Genomic DNA, 18389 nt, shown 5'->3' on the forward strand with positions numbered 1-18389 from the left:
ACTTCTGTGTAACCTTAAGACCAGGCATCCTGGGATGACTCTCCCCTTATTTCATTATGCATTCTCCTATAATCCCTTTAAAATTCTTCAAAAGAGTATCTTGCAGAAAGAGGAATAGTCTTAGGAAAGAGAGAGGGAAAGAGATGAGGGAAGACAGAAGCAAAGATATGAGTCAAGGCTTTGAGGAAAGCAATAAAAGAGAAGGAATCCATGACCTCCATTAGCCCTGGCTCTCAAAATAAGATTGGCCCTAAAGATAGCTTATTATTTATCCCAAATTAAAATTTCCTAGCTCTGCAGTCACTGTATACACAGTGAAAAGAAAACCATCACACAAAAGATGCCGTTATCCTCACAGCAGGAACAATTGCAACCAAGATGATTCTACTCCAAGAATAGAAAGATAACAGTGTGAAGACAGGAACTTCAAAACTGTGAATTGTCAACAAACAGAACTGTTTCTTGAAGGAGGAATGGTTATAAAGGAAGGTAGACAGAAAAGGAACCCTCCAGCTCTAAGATGGGACATGAATTGCCAGGGAAATTTCTAGTTTGTGTTCCTCCAGGGTGAACCTACAAGCAGCTGTATTGACTGGGAACAAACCCTGCCTGGATCTGTGCAGACCCCGGAAGCCCCTCACCCACCCCTGCCCAGCTTCGTGTATATTTCTGAAGTTAAACATCACCACCAGACCTTAAACTCGACTGTGGCAGAAATTTCAACTGGTTTTCATTTCCACCGCATCCTCAGCACTCAACAGAAAGCTTGTATACAGCTGGCATTCAATATATATTTATTGAATAGATGGTTGCCTGATGAATGGATTCCTTTAAAATGAACAAATTACTTCTTCCCTATCTGGCTTCTGAAGAGCAAGTCCCAGAACCAGAACCAGTCAGGTGGGCAGTGCTGGCCATCCTTGCTTCAGGAAAAGGACTGTTCCTACCTTTCCTCCTCCTCAGGTTCCTGAAGCTCAGAAACAAGGACCCCAGGGATCACGACCCACCGAATGTCTTTCAACAAAAGATTCTCTCCCGGGTTGTTTCCTTTCAGAGAATGAGCCCCCTGGGGGCTGATAAGGAAATGGCCCCATATGCGAAAACGCAGGTCCCTAGTGGCAGAGGGGCACCGAGCCTCCTCCAAAGGGGCCCATTGGATGGTTGCCTTTGAACAAATCTGAGTGTGTCTTTCGATAGCACACACACCAACCACCCCTGAGGACCTCTTTCCTTTACGGCTGCAGCAATGAAGCAGCCGCATGGTTGTTACAGATAAGGTGGCCTGAGTGCCTGGTGCATGCAAAGTAGGCTTCATGGTAAACAGCACGGGGAGGAACTGCAGCCCTGCCACGTACCGGCTGCTCTGTGTTGTGCCGCCCTTTCTCTGTAACTGGCTCCCAGGTAAAAGGCTGCAATCTCCCACCACTTCTCAATTCTCATTTGCTGTCCTTTTTCTCTTTGCCAGATGGTTCCTATGGGACCTGAAATTACACAACTTCCAACAGAGCTGCCATGATTGGGAGGCATGTGAAGTGCCAATGCCTATATAATATTCCTGGTGGGAAATATAACTCTGATATCTTCAGAGACTAACAAAGGCTCACTCATACCTATCATGCCTTTCACGGCACCCTGGAATTGGAGCCTAACCAGCTGTTTGTGGACAGCTATCCTCCAGGACCTTAACCATTAGGCACGAGGAGCCAAGAGACAAAGCCACTTACTGCCCGCACTACAGGCACCATGAGATGCTTAACATCACACAGGACAAAGGCTGTGTGCCTCAAGCAAGCTCAACACAGAAAATTCAGAGGGCATCCACCAAGACAGAGGGTGTTCAGTGTCATCTTAAACTCCCTCCACTCGTTCATCGGTTCATTCATTCAAAACCAAAGGACCCTCATGGTTTAGAAATCAATATCCTAAGTGCTATGGGAATACAAAGATACAAAACAAGCACTTCTCAAATAATAAAATGTATTCAGCAGTTAACACCTCCTCACGTTTATCTTGCTACACCAGCAGTGAAAATTAAATCCTGTTGAATTACTTGCATCTTTGACCTGACCCATAAAAGCACAGTCCCTGATACCCAGAGCAACAAACGAATTGGACACACTAAAAAAAATCAAACCCAAGAATTAACATCTTCATCACAGACCCGTGCAAACCTAACATTTCTAATAGCCTGAAAGATTTTAAGCACCTACATATACATATGTAAAATACTAGTAAATTAAATAAATAATCAATAGATAATAGATAGATACATGTGAAAAGTAGGTAGCACAGTAGCAATGATTGAGCTCCCCTTCAGACCTGGAAGCCAGACTTGTTGAATTTTGGATCCCAATCTTCCACTTAGTGAGTCACTAGCTATATGACCTTGGGCAAGTTACTTTATGCCTTGCTTCTCTCAGTTATAAAACAATTATAATAATAATACTTACCTTAGAGGACTGTTGCAAGAGTTAAGTGAATTATTACATGTAATGCACTTAGAGTGTCACTTGGCACAGAGGAAACACAGGAAGTTTTAGCTGCTGTTGCTGTGGATGGTGATGAGATCATGATGGGTGATTATCACTACATATCTGCATCCCTGTATTGGGCTGGCCTAGGCCCTTTAGCAACTTGATAAAGAATAAGTCAATCTCTTGGACAATTCAGCATTTTTTTTAATATTAGTGTCCCATCTAGTAAGAGCTAAATATCAGTGGGAATTCACAGAAATACAATTCAAAAGACTTTCAGTACCTTTGTTACTGGATGCTGATAAATTATTACAGGCTTCCTACATAGAAAAAAGTAAAATCAGTGGAAAGTAAGACATTATGAGATATTCAAATAAAACAGTAGCCTGACCCATTAAATGGATAGTGGAATAATTTATACATGTAGAGCCAGAAAAAAAGTTAAAGTTGTTTATGAACATAATCATAAATAAGGAATTAGTTCTTTCAACGTCGTAAGGCATACTACATTACCTGAAAATTTTCCTATGTCCAAAGAAATTATAAATTAAGTCAAAGTACACCTGACTTTATGGCATCCTAAAAAAACTGTCAAGTGAAGATCATACCATGATTCCAGAAGTGCATAATCTCTACAAACACACTCTCACATTGGCCTCTGTTTATTCATGGAACCACCCGTGAAAACTCCTGGGTGTGAACTGCTGAGCTGAGAACTAGAAATAAGCAGGCCTGTCTTCTCTATTTTCTTTTCTGAAGATGCAGGATCTCCTGCGGCTTCAGATCTTGCTTTTATTCATCAGTGGAAACACTAATCCCCTGCTGTTTTGCTGGCTTTCTCATTTGCAGCCAGCATATGGGCTCATCAGCACTAGTGCCCCCAAGAGCAGTCCTTCAAGTGCACAGAATCGCACAAAACAAGAGGCTTTTCTTGGGATAAAAGAACTAGAGAAGGACCCTTTGCAAAGTTTGGCTTTGGAAATCTGATTTCAAAGTCTTAACCCTGATGGGACAGGCCCAGACTGACACAGTGGTGAGCGAGTGAGTCACTTTCTTTCCAGGTTTTCTCTTCCCCAGGGGTACCTTGGGGTTATTTTTAACACAGCCCCCAAATTGCTGAATGCTTACTCAGAAAACTCTGGTTTCCTAAAGGACACTGACAACTCTAGGAAACCTCCTGTATTTTCAAACAGTAAAAATCAGTTCAGTCAACCCTCCCTAGAGCAGCCAAAATGCAAAGGCCAATGCCACATCACATGCAATGATGAAACAGATTCTTTGTGACTCTGTCACCCAGATCTCTGATTCTACCATGCTAACAGTCTCAGTAAGAGAAATAATCGTTCCTTTTCCACTACCATCAGAGGGAGAGGAAGTTTGGATAAAGTAGAAGAAAGTTATTAGAGAACAAGGCATTGACTGGAGAACACTGCCCAAGAGTGGGTTTCCTGGTCACTTCCTGTAGGGACCAAATGAAGACTGTGACGGAGATGATGATATACATGGGAGCATCTGTCCCAACCACCTCATCATCTCACTGGAAGCCCTCTAATCTCCCTATTTGATCCTGGAAGAAAAGGTGAACAAGAAGATTAAAGCCATTTAATAAATGCTCATCAAGTATCCATAAGTCTCAGACTATAGAATTGGAAAGGTTCATTTTTTTTTAATTCAACAATATATATTGAGTGTCTACTCAATATGCCAGACACCATCTCAAGAGCTGAGGATACCAAGGCAGGTAACATAAGCTTTCTGCCATTCTGGAGTTCACGCTGCAGTGGGGCTTGTAACCTAACAGAGGAACCAAGTCAGACACATGTGAAAACAAGACAAGTACCTGGTTGTGATGATTATGGGAGGGTTCCAGAAGGAAGGCACAGACTGGAATTAAGACCTCTAGATTTCAGGATGAGCTGGGTGATGGGAGCCTGGAAAACATCTTAAAGGAGCTGAGCTGAGACTAAATACGGAAAAGTTTATTTATTTACATCACAAGGTCCCAAGTCAGCGACAGAAGCAGAATTACAACTCTAAAACGTCCCCACTTGCCTCCATGCTGTTTTGCTTCACAGCTGCTTCATTCAGTGCCATGCAGCTGGGTAACTGAGTTGCAGATGGAATACTGGCAGCCAAAATTTTTTTAGAGACAAATGACACTGTGATTTTCCTTGATACCCATTGAAATTCCTCACTAATTTCCAAAAATATCTTATGTTTGCTTTAAAACAACTAGTGGGGCCCAGACATTTCAGCAAAAACAAATCCGAGAAACAGAGTAATTCCAGCCATCTGAGCATTCTGAGCCCAGATCAGTCAGACGGGCAAAAGCCACTTACTTACTGAAGGCTGTCCTGAGATACCAGGCAGCTGAGATCCAAACTAAGAGAGAGAAATGCAGCTTCCACTCCCTTCATTCACCTCCATTTCTGTTCTTCGGTTGCTTGTCCAACCACCCTAAGCCAGAGCAGAGAAACAGCAGCCAGAAACTGGGCAAACAGCAGTTAATTGCCATACCTAGATGAAGACAAATCGTGGGCGAACATGAGAGTCTGACTCCACTGTTAAAAATGCTTAACGTGAGATGTTTGAGACTAATGAGCAAGAGGAAGAAAAGGGATTTCCTTCACTCAACTCATCTCCTTTTTAACCCAAAAAACTCAAAGTGGGTAAGAGTAGATGAGTTCTCAAATCAAAGGTAAAGTAGATCTTAAAACTTCCAATTATAGAGAAAATCAGAAGTTCTGGCACTCTCCCACTGATATTCAAGTGACCCAGTGGATATTTGATACTGAAGACTCAGAGGGGCAGATACCATCAGAGAGAATGGTGCTAGTAGCCAGTATGGGTAGATTTGATCTGACCCTGGGGTCTTTTTGCTTCTTCAGTCTACCTATTGTTTCTTCATCCCAATTGGACAAAGAAAAATGGGACTCTAGCTCATATGTGGCTTCCATCCTTAGCTGCAAGAGATGATCCTTTGCCTATGGACACAGAAGTTCTTGATTGTGCTCTTTCAATTCTGTGTGTGTTAGTTGCTCAGTCATGTCTAATTGTTTGTGATTTCATGGACTGTAGTTCACCAGGCTCCTCTGTCCATGGCATTTTCCAGGCAAGAATACTGGAGTGGGCTACCATTCCTTTCTCCAGGGGATCTTCCCAATCCAGGGATTGAACCTGGGTCTCCTGCATTGCAGACAGATTCTTTACCATCTGAGCCACCTGAGAAACCTTCAACTCTGATGTGTGCAACTCTCTGATGTAGCTCTATTCGTTTCATCCATTTAACCTGCTCAATTTATCTGATCACAGTCCTAAGGGCATAGCTCAGCTTCCCTCCTTCTCCCACAGGAATATTCTGTCAGGCTTGGAATGAGAAGCTCTGTATCTCTCCTGGTGACTATGGCTCAAGAAGGGAGCTCTGACTACATCACTAACCCAACCATGACAAAGCAGAAGAGATGAGACAAAGAAACCAACATCTGTGGTGGCCTACCAATGTGTGCCGGGCGTGGGAATGAGTGTCACATGTGTGTTCTCTCATTCCAACCTACAACATCCCTACAAGCTAGTTAACCTACTTGCAGATGATGAAATCAAGATTTAGAGATGTAGCTTGCCCAGCTACTGTCAAGTTGCAAAGCAAGACTCAAAACTCAGAGCTCTAAAGACCTGCCAAGCTAGTGCTCTTTTTATAGGTAATGATATCACCTAAGCACCAATGGTGATGTCAGAATGTTCGGTTCAGTTCAGTCGCTCAGTCGTGTCCGACTCTTTGCGACCCCACGAATTGCAGCATGCCAGGCCTCCCTGTCCATCACCAACTCCTGGAGTTCACTCAAACTCATGTCCATCGAGTCAGTGATGCCATCCAGCCATCTCATCCTCTGTCATCCCCTTCTCCTCCTGCCCCCAATCCCTCCCAGCATCAGGGTCTTTTCCAATGAGTCAACTCTTCGCATGAGGTGGCTAAAGTACTGGAGTTTCAGCTTTAGCATCAGTCCTTCCAATGAACACCCAGGACTGACCTCCTTTAGGATGGACTGGTTGGATCTCCTTGCAGTCCAAGGGACTCTCAAGAGTCTTCTCCAACACCATAGTTCCAAAGCATCAATTCTTTGGCACCCAGCTTTCTTCACAGTCCAACTCTCACATCCATACATGACCACTGGAAAAACCATAGCCTTGACTAGATGGACCTTTGCTGACAAAGTAATGTCTCTGCTTTTGAATACACTATCTAGTTTGGTCATAACTTTCCTTGAAGGAGTAAGCGTTTTTTAATTTCATGGCTGCAATCACCATCTGCAGTGATTTTAGAGCCCCAAAAAATAAATCTGACACTGTTTCCACTGTTTCCCCATCTATTTCCAATGAAGTGATGGGACCAGATGCCATGATGTTAGCCACAAGCAATTCCAAGCAGACTCTACTTGCATAGGAGCTATCCTGCTGCTGCAGAGTACCCTGCTACTCCCCTCACCTACAACATGGGCAGCAGACCTAGCTTCCCCAGCTTTGGGCTTGGGTTGTTGGCAAATCCTCTCCTGATCTCAGACATCACTAGATGAGCAACCCACCAGTCTCCTTGAGAGTCAGGAGGACCCACAGAGAACTTTCTGATTGGATCAGCAGGTATGTTAAGTTTCTCATATTGATAAGCTCTCTGCTGGACACTGAGAATGCAAATACAACGATGCTATCTTTGTCCAAAAGAATCTTAAAGTCCAATGCAGAAAACAAATTATCAGATAGTTATAATAAAGGTGGTAAGTGCCATGACCCAACAAGTTCAAGGAGCCCTGGGGAACACCTACCCTGGGTGAAATGGGAGTGGACAAGAAGGAAGGTACAGTTTTTTCAGGAAGAAAGAGCAGCCACTGCAAAAACTGGGCGTATGAGGACTATAATACATTTTCAAACCTGCAAGTCCTTTTTGTGCAGCAGAAATACAAAGTTCAAGTGGACGAGTGGTCAAAAGTGAGACTGGAGAGAGAAGATTAGGAGATCATGTGGCGATAACATAGGATCTTCACATTCCCCTAAAAGCCAAGGGCAGTGAATAGGAGTTTCAGCAGAGGTGTGACCTGGTCCCCTTTGGTCTGAACAAAAAATGAGTGTGAGGCCTGCATGGAGAATGGATGAAACAGGAAGCAGGAAGACCTTTTGGATAGTAGAGTAATTGCTGGCAACCAAGGAAGAAAGCTCCGCCTGAGGCAGGGGTGGCTGTGAGCAGAGGGGAAATTGGGAGCTGCACAGATTCTGAGTGCGGGCAGAAGGACAACAACTGGCAGGCCGGCTAGCTCCTGCCTGCCCCACCCTTTCCCCCTACAGCTCCTGGAAATGCTCTCCTGACAGAGCCTCCTCCCAACTCTCTGGGCTCAGTTCACAGTTACCCCTTCTGAGTATCCCAAGCAGAACCAGCTCTTTTTCTGTGCTCCTGGAGTGCTTTGGATCTACCTTTAAAAAAAAAAAAAAATAGCATTTCACACTCTTCTGCAATTGCTCTGTGTCTGTTTCCCCAAAAAGCTGAGCGCTCTCAAGGCAGAACTTTACATCCTATATCAGAAGTTTCCTCTTACATCTCCCAAATAGCATCTGACCTGTGATGTCATTAGCCCATGTTTGTTGAATAAACAGCCTCATCTCTGGCCTTGCAAGCCTGTCGCTCTCTCTCTCTGAGGAAGTGGCTAACCCCCAGCCACCCTTACAACGGACAAAACGTCCTATGGCTAGACAGCAGCTGATCTGGGCAGGGACAGGCAGGGGACCAGCACACCGCAGAGTCATCGCCCTAAAGCCATGCTGTGGACCTGTGCCCTCTTCCACCTAGCCATCTGCTGGGCAGGTAAGGACAAGCTGATGGGCCTTTTACTCTTCAGGAAAGTCAGGAACAGTTTGCTGGTGTCAAAGGGAGAGCATTGCTGAGCGTGGCTCTGACCCTCCTCCCCGTGGGACAGAGGAACTTCTCTGAGGCCTCTCTAACTTGGGGCTTTCCCTTTCAGGGGTCTCTTTGGATGTAATTTTGGAATCAGAGACCAAAACACTGACTGTCCTCCTTGGGGAGCCTGCCACCTTCCGTTGCAACGTAACTGGAGGGAACTGGAAGAACTATCAGATGAGTTGGTATAAGAAGAATGAGAATAACGTCTTAACTTTGGTATACAGACTAAGCAATAATTCTAATGAAAATGTAAGGGGTAATTTCCAAGGGAAAATTGATACTTCAAAAAATCAATACGTACTCAACATTCAAAAAACAACAATAAAAGAGGTTGGAACTTACTACTGTGGATCCGACATCCACAGTGCTACAGTCCTGATTCTGATCGCCTCAGATCTCCCCGAGTCAAACCAAGGCAGCAGATCCAACAAGAGACCATCTTTAGCTAAAATGAGCACCACCCCTGAGGTAAAACCACATTTTAACCTCAACAGGAACATTTGATAAGAGAGTCAGGAGTTGAGTTGGGGCCTTATCTTTGTAGTTGGTGGAGAGGGACTTTCTTTATCAGCCAAAGTGGTCAGAAAGGTCTGTTAGGGTTTGTACAGAGAGACCAAGGGGACCCTGCTTCTCTCTCACAGACTCCTGAGAAAAGACTTGGGGGGGGGGGGGGGGAAACAGCTTTCAATACTGAGAAGTTCCTCTCATTGTGGAGAGGCTGAGATGAACATATTTCTACTCTAGGGAGTGCTTGCTGTATATAAAGACTCATCCCAGTGTCTTTATCATGAAAGCCTTTGTGTGCATAAACCAGATAAAGCAATGATGGTTTTCCATTACCATCCTAATCAAAATTTCCAAAGCTATTAGAGATAGCTTTAACTCCTAGTCTGTGATGAAGGATGACTACACTCATTTTCTGAGATGCTCCCTAACTATTTCAGGTATTGAATGTTTACATCTTCCCTTAGCGACGGAGGAGCCCAGGGGACTCATTGGGGAATGCAGGGAGGGATAGCACATGGCCTTCTGTTATGTGGGTTGCCAAGAGAGATTTTGGAGACAAATATTTGTGGCAATGTGGGATTTCTGAGGTAGTCATAAATCAACTGAATTAAAAAAAAAAAAAAAATAGACCCCTGAGCCACAAGTTGAAATGGAGGAGACTGAAGTATCTGGAACTAGAGGAAGTCAAGGCCTGGAGGCACCACTGAGCAAACTGAAGGGCAGGAGGGATTAAAGACACAAACATTTCATAATCATCAAGAGAGCGCTTTCATCCTATTGGCCTTAATAGCCCTCTCTTTGTTTTTCTGCTCAAGTATCTGTCTGGAATCCTCTGCATACATAAGGTTAAAAGTCAGGCATTAGGATACAGAGTAGATGCGAATGTGAAAACTACAGCTTTCCTCATGCCTCTTCCCAATATTCTTTCCAATGTTATCTTCATCGCACATTTAGTTACAGGGCACTTACTGTGTTTATAATATTGGTATAGGTCATGGGAATAGAAAGAGTTCTGTGTTAACTTCTATTTTAAATTGTATTCTCATCAATGGATTTATAATTTATTTTAGAAGACAGAGCATTAGAAATTACAACTAGAGATATGAATAAATGATTAAAAAAATACTAGCAAGTACAATCGAACAGTGAGTGCTGTGACTTCACATGCAGTGTTCCAGGAGTTCATGAAAGGACAATCAGTATGAGAAAAGTTTCCTAGGATAGCTAAGGTTTGCAAAAGTTGGGACTTGGATAAGTGGGAAGGAAGAAGAAGGATATTTCAAGGTGAGTGTACCAGGTATCTACCTTTATATAATGAATTACCACAACACAGAAAGGTTCAAAGCATTTATTATCTCACAGTTTCTATGGGTCCAGAATCCAGGTGTGTCTTAGCTGGGTCCTCCAGGGTCTCCCATCAGGCTGCAGTCATGTCAAGCATCTGCTGGAAGAGAATCGACTTTCAAGTTCACTCATGTGGATGTTGGCAGAATTTGAGTCCTCATGTAGACTTCTCCACAGGTTCCATCATAGCATGGTACTTACTTCCCTACAGCAAAGGAGAGAGAGCATCCAAGGTGGAAGGCACAGTCTTTTGGAAACAATCTTAGCAGTGACATTCCATCGCATCTGCCACATACCATTTAGTAGAAATGAGTCAGTAAGTACAGCCCATACTCAAAGGAAGGAGATTATGTGAGAGCATGAATGAATACCAGGAGGTAGGGCTCATTGAGGGCTGCCACATCAGAGGCTTCCCACCACCAGGGATTAATGCAGCAGAACAGGGAAAGAGGGAGCAAAAGCTCTGCTTGAGACCAACTTGTTTAAACCCTCCTGGCTACACGACTAACGAGATTTGATTTTATATTATAAGCCAAATTTTCTCAAACTTTTTTGTGTAGGCAAAGCACTAAGAGAGATTGTTTCCAATCCAATTCTGCACCCAGTCTACAAAGATTCTAATTTGGCATATCTGGGGGCAGGCCTAGGAACATGTATTTATAACAAGGACCCTGGGTGATTATGATGCAGGTAGTCCAAGGACATGTCTGAGAAATTCTGCTATAAGCAGAAAAAGAACTGTTGGATATATCCAAGTTCTTCTGCCCTGATGACAGAGAAATGGGCATTAGATATGATCAAAGAATCTCTTGAACAATGGTTTTTAATTCCAACTGCATATTTGACTTACTTGGGAAACTCTTTGAATATACCAATGTCTGGAATGTATCTGGGGATTTTGATTGCACTGGTGTGGGCATAGAGCTCTAGGTCCCAGGTACTTCAGCCTCTCCTCCCTGTCCCCTTTTCTTCCCCTCTCTGGTCTAAGACCTCCTGTTCCAAATGTGATCTCTGGACCAACATCATCACGTCACCTAGAGGTGTCAGAATATAGAATCTCAGGTCGATCCTAGGTCTACTGAATCAGAATCTGCATTTTCTCAAGATTCCCTAGATGAATTATAAGCATATTAAGGTTTGAGAACCACTGGTCTAAGGACCCCATCATTGAAAAATTTCATGGAGGCATGTAAATCAGTTTTTCACAAATGTCACCCAAGAATCTATTTTTGTAAAAAGCTCCTGAAGGGACTCTGATGTGCAGTCAGGTGTGAGACTCACAATAAGCAATCAGTCATCCTCAAATCAGGTTACAGATTATCTGTGTTACTAATATAATAAATGGTCTCATTGAGGTGCTATTGTGTCCTTGTATGCTCCTTGGAAGAAGGCATTACATAAATTCTATGTATGACCATTTCTCATTTATCCACAAGCAGATTAGGAAATGAATTAATATTTATTGAGTCAGTGTATTCTTTAACACACCATGTGACCTTCCTGGATTATCTATTGCAACCCGGGACCTTGTGTTACACACCTTCAACTCAAAATCTAAACAGAAAAATAAATACATTTTTTAAAAAACATGAATCATTAGTGTCTGATTAAGTCTGATGGGGAAGAAGAGGGATGGAAGATAAGACCATGTGTCTCTAGTTGTCTGTTCCTCTTGCAGGATGGATGAAAACATGAAGTTCTGGCCCATATTGGGCTGAGACAACTCAGAACCTGAGACAGAAATGGGGTGAGCATGAAAAACAGAGCCTGGAGCCAAGGAAAAGGGACATTTGAGGGGAAAGCAAGCAGACTGCCCAGTAACAATCTAAGAGAGTCTGGGCACAAAACAATGAAAAAAGAAACCAGACAAGAATTGAAAGTAAAGACCTAGAGAAATCCCCAAACTTAGCAGGAGGCAGATAAGAAAGCCTTTTACATAATACTTGAAGCCTCAGATGTGGGTGGAGATAGGGCCACCAAAAGCTCTAGTAGAGTATGAGCATGGACCAAGTGTTTCTGCAGAAATCCAAGAGCCAAATGAGTGATATGAATGTCAGCAAATATTTTTGTGTTGTCCTAGTTCTTCCTTACTGCATTAGTAGAGGTGATTGAGGGTTGAATACATTTATTTTATTGTTATCCCTATTATCCTGCTTTCTGTGATTTTTATCTAGCATGAAAATGGATCACTTGAAAGAGTTCAGAACAGTAAAGAGAAATCCCAGAGCGTCTGAAAAAGTCTCTGAGGTCAACTGTCAGGGAATGACAATAAGCATGCCAGTTTCACCAGGATCCCAAGCAAAAGAGTCCCTGGGTACCCTGTGTGGCTAGAAATGAAGGATATGATGGTTCAAAAGGTGCAAGAAGTTACCATGTAAGAAAGAGAGAGAGAGAAAAAAAAAAGAAGGTACCTTATGTCCAAGAACAGTGGCATCCATTGGCTGCACTTACAAAAACAAGTCATTCAATATCCCGAAACCACAGTGTGGAGTAAGAGGCAAGAGGGGGAAAAAAAAGAGAGAAATCAGAGTACACTTCTTCCTCTGCATCAAACCAAGGAAGAAAATGTCATTTCAATCATGAGGTGTCACAACCTTAAAGAAATAACTCATTCCAGAATCCTGAAAGTGCTCAGGGAAGATACCGAAAGGGGCTGAGTGAGGAAATGGACTCATGGAAATCCAAGCTGTGACCTTCAGCCTAAACAATTAAGAGTTTAAACAGAAAATTAGAATCGTTGAATTTGAAAGCCAGAAGGGATCTTAAAGGTCAAGTAGGAATCTCTCCATTCAATTTACATGTTCATTAAATATTGATTGAGTAAATGATCATTCAGTCTCAAGTATTTTCGATGATAGTCCTTACATTAAAAAATCCCTTCTTATTGCAGATCAAAGTCTGCCTCCCTGTAACTTTATTATGTTGGTCTTTGTTACACATTGTGAACCATAACACATTAAGTTCAACCCTCATATTTTCAATTATTTGAAGACAGCTATCATATCCAACCTCCAAATCCTCATTTCTTGATACCAAATTCTCAACCATTCCTCCTTACTCTCTCATACATTTTTGAACTCTTTCAAGAAAAGAATACAAGTTCAATATATTTTTCTTTTCCATACAATTCTCAATACAATGACTACCATATAGTGGGTAGTTAATAAATATGACTTGACTATGAATACATGAATTATGTATTCACCTGGTGTGTATTCATTCTATGTATCCTGGTTGTTTAGCATATCCATGTAGATGTTTCAAAATTCCCTCAGCAGAACTCCAAGACTTAAGTCAAGAACTTTGCTTTAAACATGATCCTTTCCCAAGGTTTCCTACCTTACACATCATCTCAAATCCATGCACTTCTCTTCATCCTCCACCACTAACACCTGGATCCAAACTACCATTTTCTCGTGAAATGTTTCATCAGCCTTTTGAACAAGCTACCTGGTCTCTGGGACCTTTCCATATTTCCTCCCTACAGTAGCCAATGTGATCCATGTGATCCAATACAATCACAGTCATGTCAGATCCCTGATTTAAAATCCTGTAAATTACTTCCCATTGCTTATAAGCAAAAGACCAAAATCCTTAAAGAGACCTCTAAGACTCTGCACAATTTGACCTCTTCTCACCTCCACTTCCAGTATCTCTCAGCTTCTCTCCTTCCATTTTCCATGCTCCTGTCAAACAGGTCTCCTCCAGTTGCTTAAATGCACCAGGTATCTTTCCACCCCAGGACCTTTGCACATAGTGTTCCCTCCCTATGGAATACATCTTCTGTTTCCTCATCACTTATTTAACTCCTATTTATCTTTTGGATCAAAGTTTACACATCAGTTCTTCAAATGTGTCAAGATGTCCCAGCAAGTTCAGATTTAGGGTTCTAAATATGCATTCATATTTCTGTCTGTAATATATTTCACTAATTGAATTAATGTTTAGTTTCTCATTAGTTTGAAAGCTCTGAGACACCCGGGAATCTATCTGCTCTTGCTTATCTTAAACCTGATAAATTGCAAAAATAAATTTCTATGAATAATTAGATGACTCTCCTAGATTCCAGAATTTCCCAGAATTTGGTGATTATCACTGACTCTGGGCTGCAGGTAGGTCCCCAAGCCTTGCTATATTCTCACTTTGCAGTGGTCTTGAAGTCTCCAGAGTCACCCTGTGCTACAGACCAAGTGTTCTCAGAGACCAGTGATTTCCATCCTTTCTCTAGTTGTCTGATATACTCAAGAGCCTATTTCAGGGCACACTGGACAACTGAGATGGTCAGAGGATCTACCCTCTGTAGATTTGAGCCAGTTCCCACACAGGGACCTGGGACAGGGAAGCAAAACCTACCCAGAGAAACTGGCCAGCTATGAGAAATCAGAGGGGCCAATATGATGATTCTCTTCTCAGTGACTCCTGACTGGGTTTCTGATGAGCCTTTTTGGTGTTTTGGATTTGGAATGGGTATTTTCAGTAGCTATATTATTAAAATGCACAAGTCTGTAATTATGGGGATGGATACCCTCATCCCTCAAATATGTACTGAGCACGCACAATATTCCTGGTGCTGTGCCACATGCTGAGCCATAGAAACTGTCAAGGCTCAATTCCTGTCCTCAAGGTGCTCTTCCTAGTGGGAGAAACAGACAAGAAATTAAAGACATTAACAGAGGAAGGAGCACACAGCTGTGAGAACATAGAGCGGGAAGTGATGGCCTAAAGCTGGGGATGGCTTCTCAAAGAAAGTGAGGTGAGCTCCTAACAGAGAAAACACTACTTCCTTGAAGAAATATTTGCTTGGAAGATGACCAAGATGACCTGAAGATGACCCAGGAAGGAAGATGAAAACCCTTGATAGCTAAGTATATACATGCACACGCACACACATACACACACACACACACCTTTAAACTGATATCTACAGTTTAAACAAACAAACATACTGAAAACAGATGGAAATTTACTGAACTTAGACTAGACACAATCAGTCTCTTTTTGTGGGGAAGCTAATGTCTATCAGAGTTTTCACAGGGGCTCTTTAACCACAGATGCAGCAAATTCCCTGCCAAGCAAAGCTTAGAGATTTCCAAAGTACCACTGCTGTGCACGGCACAAAACAGACCAGCTAAATGGGAATGGCATGGGTTGAGGAGATAAAAATTTAAGAAAAGCAAACAGGAAAGGGGGAGGGAAAGAACATTTCCTTGGATAATGGTCACTCCTTCCAACTTTTTGTTCTTATTGAAGAGCCTTCCCAAACCTCAGAGATTTCCCAGAATTTAGTGATATGGGGCACACCCATCCTGCTAATGGGAACTATGAGGAAATGTGGAGACACTATTAGGAAAACAATGTAGAAGCTTGATATTACTTCTGGATTTACATGGATGTAGTAAATAAAATTGTCATTATTATTAGTTCAGTTATTTCAACTTTGAACCAGTTTTTATAAATTAGTGAAATGCTAAGAATAATAAATTTGTGCACTTTTGCTTTGCATATCCACCTGATTTTATTTAATTTATAATAATTTAATGCAAAGCTATCAATTATCTTTATTCACCTTAACAATGTAATTTAAATGTCAAAGGAAAAAAAGAAAGTAACTGAGACACCAGGGAAGCCCAGCGCACTCTACAGGGAGGCAGACAGTGCCAGTGGGACTAGTTATGAGCATTCGCTTCTGTGTGTCCTTTGACTTCCTTCATTCAGTTTGAAATATTGAGATTTCCTCTCAGATATGTCAGCATCTGTAGTCTACACTAAGTCTACAAATCTCTATCTAAGCTGATGGAGTCATCTCATTTTATAGAGTTGTTTCTCGCCAGAGCAAAGGTCTAACTTTTCTCCAGTGAAGTATAAAAAAATTCAGCTACAAACTGAGCCACTGTGTTTTCTGCTTCTTCCCCAGGATTGTCTCTCTTTTGGGAGCTCTGGAAAGAGACTCATATTTATAGCAGCCTTCCATATTTCCCTCTTTGTCAACTCTGCTGCAGTAACAAACAGCACCAATACATCAATAGCTTAAATATTTTTTTTTGTTATTCCTACTTTTACTGCAAGTTGGTGGCTTCAAAGTGCCTGCTAAGCTCTGCTCCCTGCATCTTCTCATTCCAGCATCCAAACTGAAAGATGGCTCACTATTTGGGGCACACTGCTCTCATGACAGTGGAAGAAGAACAAAAGAGCCGCTGGCAGAAACTCAGAGTGCTCCTCAGAGCATCTGCTTGGACATGACACATTATGTCCACCCATGTTCATTGGGCCACACTCAAACTCAGCTGGGCAGAACTCATACCCCTCCCTCAGAAGGCACCATAGGAAATGAAGCAATGCAGGAATTGATCATCTTTTTCAAATAAAAGGGAGGATCAAATACTTTAGGTGAATATAATAATAATGATACAACCTACCACACCCTTTGACTCCATCCCTGTCATTTGTATCCAACACGGAGAATTTTTCCCCACATCAGTTAAAAAGGAATTTGGCATATATATACCTATGGCTGATTCATGTTGATGTTTGGCAGTAACCAACAAAATTCTGTAAAGCAATTATCCTTCAATTAAAAAATAAATAATTTTTTTAAAAATGAATTTGATTTTTTTTTCTTAGAAAAACTCAGAGACCACATTTGCCAAATTGTTCTTCAGAATGTCACTATCCCTCAAGTTGTTAATGGTTATTAAACAATTAAAAAGGATCCCATAGTCAAATAAGTTTGGTAAATGCTCTAGCTTAATAGATCTCTATTAGCATTCATAATTCTTACTTAGCATATTATGTGCTCTGAGAACTCCTAAGTAAAGATGCCTACTTAGCCAGAACCGGGTTCAGAGAATGCTTTCTATAATGGCATAACCATTAATATCTTGTGAGATTCTAGTGGGCTTCCTGATAGCTCATTTGATAAAGAATCTGCCTGCAATGCAGGAGACCCCAGTTCATCTCCTGGGTTGGGAACATCAGCTGAAGAAGGGATAGGCTACCCACTCCAGTATTCTTGGGCTTCCCTTGTGCTTCAGCTGGTAAAGAATCCGCCTGCAATGCGGGAGACCTGGGTTTGATCCCTGGGTTGGGAAGATCCCCTGGAAAAGGAAAAGGCTAGTGGCTACACTGCTCTCAAGGATTATGAGAGAATCGCCCAGTGGATTCTTACTGTTTTCTTATTCCTGGGCATCCAGGTTGAAAGACTAGTGATGATGAGAGGGGTTATGCCTGAAGCCAGTGGGTCTGTACAGGCCTCCAAAAGGAGGCCTGCATTCTTGCTAAAATCTTACTCCATGTTAGGAATATGAAGATGCTATTCGGATACTATTTTTTTGCCTGCTTAAGCACACACACCTTGGACCGGCTTTAATTCTTCTTTTATGCATCAAATATATCTTGAGTCCTTTCTATGCCAAATGCCATGCCAGACATGTTTGAGTACATGTTTGAGCTAAACAGGGGGCCTTGCCCTCCTTAAGATAAAAGGAGACAGACATAAAGCAGATCCATGGGATTTTCCAGGCAAGAATTGCCATTTCCTTGGGTTGCCAAGGGTTGCCATTTCCTTCTCCAGAAGATCTTCCTGACCCAGGGATTGAACCCAGGTCTCCCACATTGTAGGCAGATGCTTTACTGTCTGAGCCACTAGGGAAGTCAGGAATAAATAGCCAACAACTATACAACCTCTCAACTATGTACTTTACCACCGGCCATCCATTTTTCCTTTTTTATTTTTATTGGAATATAATTGCTTTACAATGTTGTGTTAGTTTCCGCTGTACAAAGAAGTGAGTCAACCATATATATATCTCCTCCCTCTTGGACCTCCCTCCCACCACCACCCCCATCCCTCATCTAGGTCATCACAGAGCACTGAACTGAGCTCCCTGTCTTATAGGGTAGCTTTCCATTAGCTATTTCACACAAGGCAGTGTATATATGTCAGTATTACTCTCTCAGTTCATCCCTCCCCTCCCTTCCCTCTCCATATCCATAAGTCCATTCTCTCTGTCTGCGTCTCTATTCTTGAGCTGCACTGCTTTCCATGCTTAGCTTCTGAGACGTTGTACTTTGCTGATTTTCCTCTACATCACTGGCCTCTCCTTCTCAATCCCCTTGCTGAC

The 18389-nt window shown here is 42.2% G+C and overlaps 2 gene segments (V, D, J or C); both read left to right on the forward strand.

Moving 5' to 3' along the window:
* Positions 1–18389, forward strand: part of LOC102415345 — a gene marked incomplete in the record, with an annotated part of 786957 nt that overhangs the window by 649388 nt on the left and 119180 nt on the right.
* LOC102392064 lies at positions 7583–11096 on the forward strand. The segment is given in 2 exon segments: positions 7583–8322; positions 8480–11096. Coding segments are annotated over 2 exon segments (489 nt in total).

This window comes from Bubalus bubalis, chromosome 11 (genome assembly GCF_019923935.1).
Source record: "Bubalus bubalis isolate 160015118507 breed Murrah chromosome 11, NDDB_SH_1, whole genome shotgun sequence".
Taxonomy (NCBI): Eukaryota; Metazoa; Chordata; class Mammalia; order Artiodactyla; family Bovidae; genus Bubalus; species Bubalus bubalis.